The sequence below is a fragment of the Perna viridis genome, chromosome 6 (genome assembly GCF_037379345.1).
Source record: "Perna viridis isolate PV_CMFRI_1.1 ecotype Kerala chromosome 6, ASM3737934v1, whole genome shotgun sequence".
Lineage (NCBI taxonomy): Eukaryota > Metazoa > Mollusca > Bivalvia > Mytilida > Mytilidae > Perna > Perna viridis.
In genome coordinates this window covers 9,911,162-9,925,487 of record NC_142450.1, presented here as the reverse complement: position 1 = coordinate 9,925,487, position 14,326 = coordinate 9,911,162, and the positions used below count along the sequence as shown (strand labels likewise).

General features: G+C 32.1%; 1 protein-coding gene across 3 annotated transcripts in view; it reads right to left on the bottom strand.

Annotated features, from left to right (window-relative positions):
• Window positions 1–14,326, bottom strand: part of LOC148613580 (PH-interacting protein-like) — a 37,917-nt gene that overhangs the window by 21,478 nt on the left and 2,113 nt on the right. For all 3 annotated transcript variants that reach the window (XM_088586979.1, XM_088586980.1, XM_088586981.1), the window contains exons 5-20: window positions 14,018–14,168; window positions 13,576–13,671; window positions 13,080–13,240; window positions 12,433–12,654; window positions 11,503–11,603; window positions 10,858–11,029; window positions 9,996–10,132; window positions 9,376–9,520; window positions 8,502–8,636; window positions 7,563–7,691; window positions 6,303–6,528; window positions 5,303–5,503; window positions 4,309–4,465; window positions 3,807–3,894; window positions 2,322–2,453; window positions 63–112 (exon numbers count right to left, since the gene is read on the bottom strand). In XM_088586979.1, coding sequence (XP_088443105.1) covers window positions 63–112; window positions 2,322–2,453; window positions 3,807–3,894; window positions 4,309–4,465; window positions 5,303–5,503; window positions 6,303–6,528; window positions 7,563–7,691; window positions 8,502–8,636; window positions 9,376–9,520; window positions 9,996–10,132; window positions 10,858–11,029; window positions 11,503–11,603; window positions 12,433–12,654; window positions 13,080–13,240; window positions 13,576–13,671; window positions 14,018–14,168 — 2,303 coding nt within the window. The remainder of the gene's footprint in view (window positions 1–62; window positions 113–2,321; window positions 2,454–3,806; window positions 3,895–4,308; window positions 4,466–5,302; window positions 5,504–6,302; window positions 6,529–7,562; window positions 7,692–8,501; window positions 8,637–9,375; window positions 9,521–9,995; window positions 10,133–10,857; window positions 11,030–11,502; window positions 11,604–12,432; window positions 12,655–13,079; window positions 13,241–13,575; window positions 13,672–14,017; window positions 14,169–14,326) is intronic.

Sequence of the window (14,326 nt, the reverse complement as noted above, 5' to 3'; positions counted from 1 at the left end):
GTGAACAATGATAAACCCTTAGTTTTATATCACAACAGTACAATTATAGAGTGAATACAAACCCATCACTACTGCTGTTCCATGTCCCAATATCTGATTCACCATCATCTTCCTGCAATGTAAAACCAGTAAATACAGTGTAATGTACAACTAGTAAATACAGGTAATGTACAACCAGTAAATACAATGTAATGTACGACCAGTAAATAAATGTAATGTACAACCAGTTAATACATGTAATGTAAAACCAGTAAATACAATGTAATGTACAACCAGTAAATACAATGTAAGAAGTAATTAGGACATTAAAAAAATTTCAATATGCTGCCACTCATCATTTATGCTCTGAGAAATCCTAAATTTATGAAAAACTCAATAAATATTTCACATGTGCACATGGAACTGAATAAATGTGTAGTTTCATTCCAATCAAATGTGTTTTCATATGTTTTGAAACATACACAAATGTAACTTTAGAATTAGTTTAGAAATATGTTTTTTATCTGTGCATAATAAAGCACATTTAAATACATGTATATGATCCAAAATCATTTGAAAAACATTTGCAAATCATGTAAAAAATCTTAAAGAAAACCTGTCATCCATATAACATTTTATATCCATAGGTTAATTCCTTTATCCTTATCATACAATATAAGTTTATCAATAGTTTTACATATTTCTATATGAAAAAAAACACCTGAAGACATATGTCTGTCAAATTTTGAAAACCATTGTTGCATTTATCCACAGACAGACAGTATACACTTTGTGACATATAAACTAGGGTCTCACTAACCACTTCCGGGTCAAATGGCCACCCCCCTATGTAGTACCAAAAACACACTGAACCTAGACATATGCATTGTAAGTGCATTATTTGTGTGTATTATGATTAAAAGTAGTCAAAATAAAGCTGAGAATGTGTACTTTAAAATCATATATGTAATTAACTACAAAAGTGTATGAATATTGTTTACATGTGTGAGTAATTTGCCTCCATGCTGTCAGTTAGCAGAACAGGTAAAAATGTGGATTTTCAGTATTATTTATTCAAGTAAATTTTGTGAAGAATTTCTACTATGATCGTACCATTAGCATAATGATTTTGGAAGCCTTATTTTCCAAGCTTCGCAATGGTATGCAGCTTTAAGATGTCATTTGTCCTGGGAATTCACAGTGAGACTTTGAAAATCACTTTTTTAACATGTAAAGTAATGGAAACGTTAGAAGTGGTTAGTGAGACCATAAATTAAATTATGGCATATTTCAGAGAAATGCATAATTTGAGGAAAATTGCCTTTCCTGGTCATTATTTCCATTTCCCCATAAAATCAGTATAGTGATATTGGTAATCTGGCTATATTTTAAGAGGTGCATTGTGCAAGGTATTTTAAAAAACAACATAGCAACAAGATTTTTATCAGTAACAGTGACTCATAACTTGACGTCATCCATGAAATACACAACGTCACTGCTTGGGATATTCAAAGTACTCAAATAGTCACACAGCACAGACTAAGAATCACACAGTAATGAAATAGGTATGATATAAATTGTTGAAATTTGTTCTTTTTTCATAATGATAAATGATGTTTACTATTACAACTTCTTGAATTATCATAGGTATCAATTTGGTGTGACAAGTTAGTTAAAATTGTAATTTTTTAGTAATTTAGGGAAAATATCACTGAGGGGCATGATATAAAAATAACCATTTATTTGTAGTCCTATGTCTGATTTTGATAGTTTTGGTCTTATTAGACTCACAATACCACAAGCTTTCATAAAATGTAAAAAAAGAAAAACATAAAAACTCATAAAATGTTTTTAAGGTCTCACTAACCACTTCTGGGTCAAATGGCCACCCCCCTATGTAGTACCAAAAACACACTGAACCTAGACATATGCATTGTAAGTGCATTATTTGTGTGTATTATGATTAAAAGTAGTCAAAATAAAGCTGAGAATGTGTACTTTAACATCATATATGTAATTAACGACAAAAGTGTATGAATATTGTTTACATGTGTGAGTAATTTGCCTCCATGCTGTCAGTTAGCAGAACAGGTAAAAATGTGGATTTTCAGTGTTATTTATTCAGTAAATTTTGTGAAGAATTTCTACTATGATCGTACCATTAGCATAATGATTTTGGAAGCCTTATTTTCCAAGCTTCGCAACGGTATGCAGCTTTAAGATGTCATTTGTCCTGGGAATTCACAGTGAGACTTTGAAAATCACTTTTTAACATGTAAAGTAATGGAAACGTTAGAAGTGGTTAGTGAGACCTAGACAAAAAATACTTTGTCTGCCCTTACCTCCTCTGTATCATAGAGAGCTCTGGTGAACAGTCTGTTAGTGGCAGTTTGTTCATTCTCCTGTGGTGGCTCTGCTGATTCTTCTGTGGACTTTTTCTTCCCTTTACCTTTCTTTGGAGTACTAACTAAAGGCTACAAAAGACAAGCATTCTGCAAAACAATACACAGTCTCCTAAAGATACCAGTCATAAAGACTGACAATAAAATAAACAAACCCAAGGTAAGCAATTTAAAAAAAATCAAGACATTTTAAGTTATGATTATACAGCTTGTCATGGAAATGAAAAGAACTCAAAACAGTGAGTACTGTAAATATATTAATTTTTCATGGATTGTGTCAAGTGAACATATCCTCATTCTCAATTTTTGCTGTTAAAAAAATCAGCATTATATAGTGATAATAATCAAACTCGCAGGTACAATTTTTTGCGCATTTCTATCCACCTTGAAAATAGTGAAAATTAGTAAACCGCTAAAATTAATACATTTCCAGTACTCAAGACAACTCCTTGTTGATGAACTATACTCGACGTCACATAAATAACATACTGTTAAAATTTGAATAAAAATATTTTCTACGACTTTATTGACACCAACCGTCGTTTAAATTGTCTTAAATGACTTGCTCATTCGTTTAGCCGAACAGCTTCTCAAAAACAAGTCGCTTATTAGCTTAAATCATGCGTAACAAATCCTTACGGGAAAATCCCATACTAGTATTCGCCATGTTGGTTTTTACGGGACGATTTGTTTACCAACGAAGTTCGTAAGTTCCTGTCGAACTCCGGTGACAATCGTCTGCTTGATCAACTTCTCGGTATTGTACGTTGTTCGCGTAAAATAAATCCGAGATATCCGAAATAACGCCGAAGTGCATTCTGGGTTCTTCGGTTTTTGGACAAACCATTTAAACGTAAACAACATCTCCTAGCAACCCGATCATTGTAAACATGGCCGACTTTTTACAATGTAAATATTGGCACCTAGAATTAAAATCTGACCGGAATTTAACGATTCAATGTTTAGGAAGAAGCCGTTTGGCTAAACGAATGAGCAAGTCATTTAAGACAATTTAAACGACGGTAGGTGTCAATGAAGTCGTAGAAAATATTTTTATTCAAATTTTAACAGCATGTTATTTATGTGACGCCGACTATAGTAACTTCTAAAATTCACCTTTTTTTTATTAAGTTCACAAAGTCTGAGTGAATATATTCACAAGCAGTCCCTTGAAAATTGTAGACAAGGACGTGATTAAAAGTCAGGCACATAAGCAGACAGACAAATGCAAGCATTAGTATGTGCCCTATGGGTTGCAACTGATGAAGTGCTTACAGACAGATGTAAAGACAGAGAAGTGCAAGTATATCCTTTCTGTTGGTTACACAAGTGGGAGTGTTTATGAGACAGATGAAGTATGAACAAAAAACCTAAGCATTTTTATGTGCACAATGGGTTATACCAGCTGACAGTAAAACAACTTACATGAGGTATATATGGTTTTCTTCTTCTCTCATCTAAAAATTTCCGAGTTTCAGCGTCAGAATGAGCTCTTCTTTCTTCCTCATTTTTTCTACAAAAGTGAAAAAAAAGTGACTTGCTTTATGCTAGTAAATTTGCTAGCTCTGTAATTAAATTTTACTTAGTTTGCTATTCAGCATGGACAGGACTGATTCATTAAAAATCTGCTTCCCAAAAGTGCAAAGAAAAGCAGAAAGAATATGTATTTAGCAACACATTCATTTTGTTACAGTTTTATATAAGGGTGTCTATTGAAAAATATCCTAACTGTCTTCTATAAAGGCATTTTTTGATTAGTCAATATTTAAGCAAGAAGAAATCAGGTGTACAAATCAATGGTGTGTACCACTATGTAGAGACAGGAAAGGAATTCATGAATGAAGTTAGTCAAAAATCCCATGAAGACATGAGTTATGACAATGTTAAGATGATGTAAATATGGTCTCATTGAAACTACTGTACTTACGACAACAAACATGGATCTAGTTCCCTAACAACAATTCTCCTACTCCATGCAGCTATTTCAGACTGTGTAGCCCTCTGTTCTATATTACTGAGTGACTGTCTAACACCCTCTGTCTCACCACTACGCCTGATTCCAACTCTTGGTCCTGTGTTACCCACTTATGTATAAAATTATTATTAATATTGTGAGTTACATGTAATATATACAATTATCATTCTCAAACAACTATTAAGTAACAATTAATAAAGTAAATACAGATAAAACAAGGATAATGCCACCCACATGACCATTTGTGCAAAAAAGAATATGTGGGCTAGAAAATCCATATGGTATCTGGGCTAATTATGTACAAAGTATGGTACCTTCCATTACTTTCAATTGATATATAATGCTCCTACAGTTCACATGGATGTTAAGGAATATCATACAGACCCTGAAATCCACATATACCTTGATAATCGAAAGTTCCAGAATTTCAAATGTATCAGGACCTATTTTTCCTTTTCCTCATGTAACTTAAAATATTATGATCAACTTTTTCAAGATAATTTTAACATAATGTAGGAGTCTTTATAAAAATCACGCAGTAAGTGTTTCACGCATGTCAAAACCCCACCAAATTCACTTTCATCTCCAATTTAAAAACAATTACAGACCACATAACCAGTCTTAGATTGCGTATAAAACTGGCACTTTACAAGAGTTAATATTCTTAATTTGGTTGATTTGTGTGGGAGATGAATGTATTGTTTCTCAAAAACACAGCTCTGAATAAAGTCATGTTAAAGAAAAGACTACTGTAAACATATAGCACATGTAGCCTGAAAAAAAAAATCCTTGTTCTGTGGGTTTTTCTACACCATGAATCACTCTAACATGACCATAGGCAGTGTTTGAATTTTATATGGATTGGTACCTGAATTAGACCTTGACACCCTGAGCTGTGCTCCTAAAGGTGGTAGTGAAGCCAAGGGTTCTTCTCCACTTAACATACCTGAATTAGACCTTGACACCCTGGGCTGAGCTCCCACAGGTGGTGGTGAAGCCAGGGGTTCTCCTCCTTCCTGTAAGATTCTGTTATCTTGTTGTCTTTGTAGTTCCTGTATCAACCGATCCAAACTAGCTGGTTGTCCTGGTTGCCCTGCTGGTACTGTTACTGGTACTGGATCCCTGTCTCCTAATACTTCCTGTTCACCTGAAGATTAAAATATTCATTTCATTCAACAAACAGAAAGGGTGGCAATCTCTTTTGTAAGAAATGAACTTAAGGAAGCTGAGTATACTGTAGATAGTTTCAATATAAATATCTAGTGATTCATTGTGTGCTTTTAATCATTCTTTTTGTGCTCATTGTATGCTTTTAATCATTCTTTTCGTGCAAATTCATACTGCAAAACAAAAATAACATATTGATAGGATGAGGTAGTGTTTATATTGGAGAAAACAAAAACTCCTTAGTAATAAAAATTGTTCATAAAATTTTATTAAAAAGTTAGGATGATAAATTTAAATTTACCAGATACACTGTGGCTTAATTAGGCAATTTGAATGGTTATATTTATATTCTTTTAACTATTGTCCATAAAACTGAAGAGCTATAGACTCATGATATATTGATTCCAGTGTGTGCTTGTGAGCTAAATGTACAATGATATGATGATTCAAGTTTGTTCTTGTGAGCTAAATGTACAATGATATGATACCTAACTGACATTTAAATTAAAACTGGTTATACCTTTATACAATACTGTGAAAGTACATTTATTTGTGGGTACTAGTTTTTGTTGTTTAGGGGAAAATGATCAGTTTGTAGATTCTTGAGTTCATGGATTTGACAACTCTGTCATACAAACAAATGGAATATTTTTTTTTCATTGGGAACCAAATTTCATGGTTTACCAAATCCACGAAATCCATGAAAAATTGGTACCACACGAATAATACTACTTTCACAATTTAAGATTTCCTGGTTATTCTACTTTATTTGATATTACCTTCTTCATTGATACCCATCTGAGGAATGAGTTGATTATCTTTATTGTGCTCCCTCCCTGGGACCAGCCTCTGTATACGAGGTGGGTAGGGATTACCATCTATATCCACCAGGAAGGGAGGTGGCATCAGATGTGGAGGCTGCTGAGTCTGTTCATCTAGAACATAATTATTGGCATCTCTCATCAATGGCCGATAGTCAGTGTGGAAAAATAACTCTTGAGGAATCTGGAATAGAAACTATTTGATGAAAGGTAAATAAAGGGAATTAGGATGTGATCAGTAATCAAATGGAACGTCATCCAAGGATATTGACAAGAAAAAGAAAAGACAATTACATCAAAGAACATGAAATAAGCAAAATAACCCGCACATGAGTAACCTGGACTAAGTTTAAAAAATGGGAGCATGGAACTGGTGCAGTAGTAAGGTAAGCATCCTCTGCTTTCCTAGAAACACTTGCCAAGTTGCTTATAAAATGTCAAATGCAGGGTAGATGGACAAGGAAAGCTATGACACAGTGAACAAATCAATTCTCCTGGTGTAGATGAATACACCATAACAATATACAATGTCATAACAATAACTATAAAGCATTCCAAAAAGCGTGTTAGCACAAAGGAATTACTTCCACTTGGCACAAGATATAAAAATTGTACCAAGTTTGACATTAGCATAAAAAAATTTAAAAAATTATATTCACTGTGCAAGATTTTTGAAAAAAAAATCAAGACCTGTGGTTGAATTTATAGCAGTATTAAACTGATTTTTAAGAGAAAAAAATGATGCCATAACACTTTTTTTCTATTATGAAGTCAAAACTTATTGAACAAATACAACTTTTTGTGAAATTGACTAAATATTTTACTCAAAAGTAGTATTTGTACAAAACAATTGTTTTCCTTGTTAAATACACATTCTGAGAATATTGTATTATTTAAAAATCTTTTGATATAAATAAAATGTAAGCTTCATGCATACTTTTTTTGCTTTGATTTTCTTAGTCCAAGGGTCATAACTTAGTAAAAATTTACGGAACCAATACATAACTCAACCTTTATTTATAACTTGTCATGGTTAATCAATGTACCAAACATTAAATGAATATTTAAAAACATGTCTGAAAAAGTGTGGAAAATTGATTAGCTGTACTTACAGACAGAAGGACAGAAGGACAGAGTGCAAATCTAAAGTCTCCTTTAGCAATAGTGGCCGGTAGAGGACTAGTTATACTGATACTGTTAGTGGAACACACAATCTACCTGTTTATGAATTTCATTTCCACCAAAACCGAAGTTTAATACATGGCCGTGAGAATCTGTAGCAGCAAAGCTGAGTCCATCAGGACTAAACTTACAGTCAAACACAGCTCCATGGCCTTGACCTTCAATCTATAATAAATCAAGTTTAGAAACTGAATACACTTGAATGTAAAATCACAAAATAAAATGAAATTTTAGATAGAAATAATGGAAACTTAACTCTGCCAATAATAGATGTATTTTAGATAGAGTTATAGTATGAACAAAATACAGGACTGCCATCATTTGAATCATCTATTTATCATGATCATATTCATAATTTATACATTTCTACATTATTTACCAAAACTATTAAAAAAACCCATAATGCTTTATACTGCTTTATACCCAGTATAAAACATGGTAGCTACAGCTATGACTTACTTTGATAGAGATTATTGGTTTCCTATTTCAAATTTTTTTTATTTTCAATACAAGTACTCCTTGAATCAAGTGTACATTGTACCAAAATTTGCAATATTCATATTTTTTACAGTGAAACCTGTCTAAAAGGAACCCTGAATAAATAAATAAGCTGTCAAAACCATATTTCTTCTGAAGTTTCTTTATTTCAATATATTTTGAACCAATGTGAACTGAAACACTCCTAAACCAAACAGTTCCGTCTGTACCAAACAGGTTTGGGAAAGACAGATTTCATTGTTACTGTGAAAGTATTATTTTTTGTGGGGTACCAATTTTTCGTGTTTTTTTGGGGGTTTTTGTAAATCACATGATTTGGTTCCCAACAAAATGAAAATTTCCTTTCGTTTGTATGATATAGTTCTAAACCACCCTCCACGAAATCAAGAATGTACGAATTGGTCATTTCCTCATAAAGCATGAAAATTGGTACCCACGAATAAAAGTACCTTCACAATAATTATGGATGACATTTACCATATTAAAGAAGCTTTTAATTTTTATTCCTTTCATGATGTCCCACAGAATAACATGTCCATCATGACCAGCACTTAGTATAACTCTGGGATCCCATGGACTACATTCCAATACAAATACTTCATCTTCATGGTACTGAAAATATAACAATGTAACAAATCACACTGGTTTATCATAGGTCGTCCAGTAAGATGGTACAGTTGAAATCAAAATGGTTGGTATTTCAACAGTGAACATATCCAATATCATAAGTGTCAAAAATTATATTCAAGTTGTTCACCTGATAGGGATTCAGTTACACAGGAATCCAAACAAATGTAAGTATCAATAATAGCAAGCCCGATAGGGATTCAGTAACACAGAAATCCAAACAAATGTAAGTTACAAAAATAGCGAGCCCGATAGGGATTCAGTAACACAGAAATCCAAACAAATGTAAGTTACAAAAATAGCGAGCCCGATAGGGATTCAGTAACACAGAAATCCAAACAAATGTAAGTTACAATAATAGCGAGCATGATAGGGATTCAGTTATACAGAAATCCACAAAAATGTAAGTTACAAAAAGAGCGAGACCGATAGGGATTCAGTAACACAGAAATCCAAACAAATGTAAGTTACAATAATAGCGAGCATGATAGGGATTCAGTTATACAGAAATCCACACAAATGTAAGTTACAAAAATAGCAAGCCCGATAGGGATTCAGTAACACAGAAATCCAAACAAATGTAAGTTACAATAATAGCGAGCATGATAGGGGTAAGATTTGATACTGGTCATACTTTCTGTCAAGACATTCAAATGGACTAATGTGACAACACAATAAGTATGACCTAGCAATGTCATTTGTGATATCTGTTAACTATATTTACCTTGAGTATGTGTAACAGTTTACCATTTCTAGAATCCCAAACTTTCAGGGAGCGATCATTTACAGCTGTAATCACATATCTATCATTGGCATTCCATGCTACCATGGTAACACCATATTGATGTTTATCTTCTTCAGTTGTTGGTCTATAAACCAAAGGAAGAGTGGTCTATATTTAACATATATATGTATTTCTTGACCAGTAGAAGTAAGAAAAATTGGACTTCAAATTATCTTACTGTACAAGTATTCATTTTCACGGCATACTTTTATTAGCAATTTTGGCAATGGACAGAAAAGTGCAAAAAAATAGTACCTGTGAAATTGAACTTTAGCACAATAAAATGCTAATCATTTTCTGAAACTGCGAAAATGGATACATGTGAATATGAATAGACTGAATCTATAAAAACAAATACATTTACAGTATATTTTGCACAATTATGACATATCTACAAATAAATTGTAGATGTTTCAAGATAACAGTACATGTAAAGAGAATTCAATTTTATCAAAAACATATTGGTCATAAATAAAAATTTCCCCACCTTACTGATATAAGAAGGTCTTTGTTCAACAAAATCACCCATATACAGCCATTTTGATAACTTAATTACTCACTGTAATGTTGTTGCCATGTTTAGAACAATGGACTTCCATTCTTGTCTGTCATACCTCCATATTCTAGCAGTACCATCACAGCTACCACTAACAAATCTCTCTCCAGTATTACTATAACATATACTGTCCACTCTTTCCTGCTCAGATACAAAAATATAAGCTACATGTATATACAATCTAATTAAAATTAGACCTATCAATTGTTCCATTCAGTCATTGCATGTAGGATCTAACATGCCATTCTACTTTCTGTTCAGATGACCTTTTTAGAATCCTCGGGTCTTCCCCTTTGAATAATGCTTTCAAAATCATGAAAGATGAAATCTGATTGGCTGATCAGAAAGATCATCAGAACAGAAAGGAGAATGGAGTGGTAAATCCTACATGCAGTATGTATAGTGAAGCAAATAACATAATGACACTCCTTAAGTATTTCTTGTGTGGGTAAGAGTAAAACAATAACTTTAAAATATGATTATGCCTATCAAATATATTATAATTGTTTGCCATTGCTGCATGTATTTCTACATTATTTAATATGAATGCAAACGTAAACAATTAACCAGCTGAAATCAGTCAATCAAATAATACCGTAAACATATTAATTTTCATGGTTTAAAAAATAATTAGTGTTATATGGTATTAAATGTCAATTTCACAGGTGTCTTTTTTCGAGCTGTTAAGTCCACTGTGAAAGTAGTGAAAATTAGTATGCCACAAAAATTAATATGGTCACAGGATATGCTACCAAATTACTATTGTTTCTTTAACATTTCAGAGTTTTTTTCATACACATGATAATCAAAACAATTGTCTACAGATTTTTCAGCAACGAAAGATTAAATTTAATACTTATACATACAGTATGAGCCTCAAGTTCACAAATCTTCTCTGGAGTTCTCCCATGAACAAAGTATACCCGTACAACATGATCGGAACTACCTGTTGCTAGAAAGACACCACCAGGACTAAATGATGAACACAACATCTGTGCACCAGCTCGAGACTTCTCTATAAATTTTACAGGTTTTGTTCTACAAAGAAAGGAATACTTCATATAAGTACTTGACACAGTAAACTAAATTATTTATATATGCTGTGAAAAGATATAAAATATAAATAATGTATTAAAAGGTTTTTTCTAAAGACTCTTTTAAACAACACATAAAATATTTGGTACAAGTCCATTGCTTTCTTAAACATCCTGCAGTCCTTTTCACACAAAATCTTAAAAAATCAAGTTGTAAATAATGATATCATAAAAGATCAAAATATTGTGACATCATAACTTGTCACTAATTTTAAACTTAAGATTTTTTTGTGAAATTGACCACAGATTCTTAGCCCAATTTTTCAATTATTTGAATTGGGAATTATTTTGGGTTTAAGAAAATGAGTAAAAAAATATTTATTAAAATTACTCTACTAAGGGGGATTTTCAACTTCCAGCAGAAGGTTCACATGGGGCCAGAGAGTGAAAACTTCAAAAAATAAAAATAATTCTTACTCAAATTTGTTGGTAGTTACATTCCAATACCAGAAACAAACACAGCTATCACCACCAGTAGACATCAAAATTCTGTTTTCCCCAAGTGACTGAGGACAAAACTGAAATAAAAAAAAAAAGAAACAGCATTGTTACCAGTATGTTATGCTGGTGATTATGGGCAACACTGTAAATTAGTGTCAAATCAAACAGTAAACTCATTATACTGCAAGACTTCTAAACCACTTTAGAAATGGAATCTCTACATCAGGTTAATATTGTATTTCATTTTATTCAACACTCTTTCTTTTCCTTTTTTCTAGAATTGAAAGACTTAACAGACAACTCCATTATTGAAATAAAGCATCAAAGTACATATACATGTGAAGCTGCATTAGCCATTCCCTTCTTAGTTTTAAGAGAGATCTGAACAAATCAATAGCCATCTCAGCAAGAATGACTCCTGGTTTGACTAAGTTGTTGGGAGGTTACAGTAAATGAAGACATACTTATAAGCAGTTAACTTGCACTTTAAATCAACATTCAATGGGATGTCAGGATGTTGATTGCTTGATATGGCTTCTGCTACCATGACACTTGACAGGTACTGAATTTCGGAAGTTTTTTTTCTACTAGCTAAATGTAGCAAGTTTTTGCACTTGCAAAATTTACATTTACATTTTTTGGATTAATTCTGGACTTTACCTACATTACATATAGAATTTCACAAGCAAATTTTAGCAAGTAGAAATAATTTTTACTTGCATGTAGTAAATTAAATTCGATCACTGCTCGAACCATACCAAGTTATTTGATCTTATTTAGTTATGGACATACTTTTCATTTTTGGGGTTTTACAAAAATCAGTACCCAATGAATATCAAAACCATATTTCATGTACAAACACTCAAGTATATGTTATAATTGACATTTTAAAAATCGTCATTATACCTGTAATGATGTGATCATGCCAGTATGGCCACTAAGCACTGCCATTGGAGTTTTAGTCCGTAAACACCAAACTCTGATAATTTTATCACAGCTTCCAGAGGCTAATAGTGTGTTTTCATAATTGACAGCAATATCAGTTATTTCAGAGTTATGTCCCCTGAGAGTTGCTAATAGTCGACTGTTCTCTGCATACCAAATCTTTATCAACGCATCATCAGCACCCTGTCAAATAAAAATTTTTTTTTAAGTATTTCATCTATTATTTATACAACAAAGCATTGGACATAAGTTATGCAGAAACTTAAGTGATTATATGAATTTTATTTTTATGCTCTAAGTTTTTAATGGTATCCATATTACTCATTTACTCCATTTTCAACTTTTGTTCTTTAGCTTCACTAATGTGAGGCAGGTGTAACCTATAAATGGACAGAGTTGAGTTTTAAAAGATAATCATGCCTTTTACAGTTTTACTAGGACTTATTTTCTTCGTAATTTATCATAACAATGCTTAAAAGATGTGAGCTAAAAACAGGTAAACATTTTATTTTCATTAAAGATATGAAACTAGTAAAGATTCTAACTCTGGTGCGTGGTAGAGATAAAATTCAATGAAAGTACATGTAATTAGCAGCACCAATACTTACTGTAAATATATATTTCCCAGTCATATCAAATGCTATACAGTATACAGCGGCTAAATGACCAAGTTTTCTGGCATGTAATGAAGCTTTGGTATAAATATGATTTGAGAAGGAATGATCCACTCTGGCATGTCCAGACATTTCTCTTGCCCGTAAAACATGACCTACAATTAAGAAAAATGTTGAATATTTAGCACTAACAATTAATAAGAAATAATTAAATGAACAAGTTGATATACTGTATATTTTTTCTAAATTCTTTATTTCTTGTAGCAAGAATGTGTAATGAATAAAAGATATTAAAAATAATAATATTTGATTGATCAATTCATAAAACTAATTTAAATTTACAGAATTTAGTGTGACTAACTTGTTGGGAAATAACAATATGTGTGAAATTTGGTATAAATATATAAAGAAAGATAACAAGAAATATTAAAAGACTTACACAACAATACATAATTACATAAATAATGAATAACAATAAATAATGACTTACAGAAATTTGGTATGACTAAATTGTTGGGAGGTAACAATGGTTCTTGATGATGAGTCACAACATGAGTGGCTGGCTGCCATCTTGGATTCAGTATAGCTTAAATTGAAAATACAAAACTATTATCAATCAAATGTCACAATATTTATCATCCAAAGTAATCAGTACCATTTCAACATCTCTTTTGATTTCATAGGGTTTGTATTTTGCTTATTACATGTTTTACGCTAAAAACTGGTGAAAATTATAACAGAAAAAAATCAGAAATACTTAAACCATAAGTATTTTATTGGGTCTTTTTCTTAACTCTTAAAAATATACTTTTATGCCTACCACTTGCTACAATGAAAATTGGTCTCCTTTGTGTATGTTGTAGTAAAGACAGAAAACATCACATGTCTCCTATAGAAATATCCTACATGATGCTGACCCATTAATTATATACCTTCTTTAGTTCTAAGGAGCGAGTTACTTCCAGATCCCAGTAATGACTGAACACCTGGAACAACCGGTTTTATCTCTTTGTCTAGAATAGGACCAAGTCTTTGACAGATTCTCAGTAGATGATGAGATGTAATGTGTCTATATAATTCTGTCTATAGAACGGTATAAAAACAGGAGTATTTAATACATGGAAAAATATTACAGAGACGAACAACACAGTACTGTGAAACCTGTCTTAACCAAAAACTTTTCAATTATAAATTCTACAGAAAGCTAAGTAACCAAAGAACATCTTAAATCAGCTGTGTTG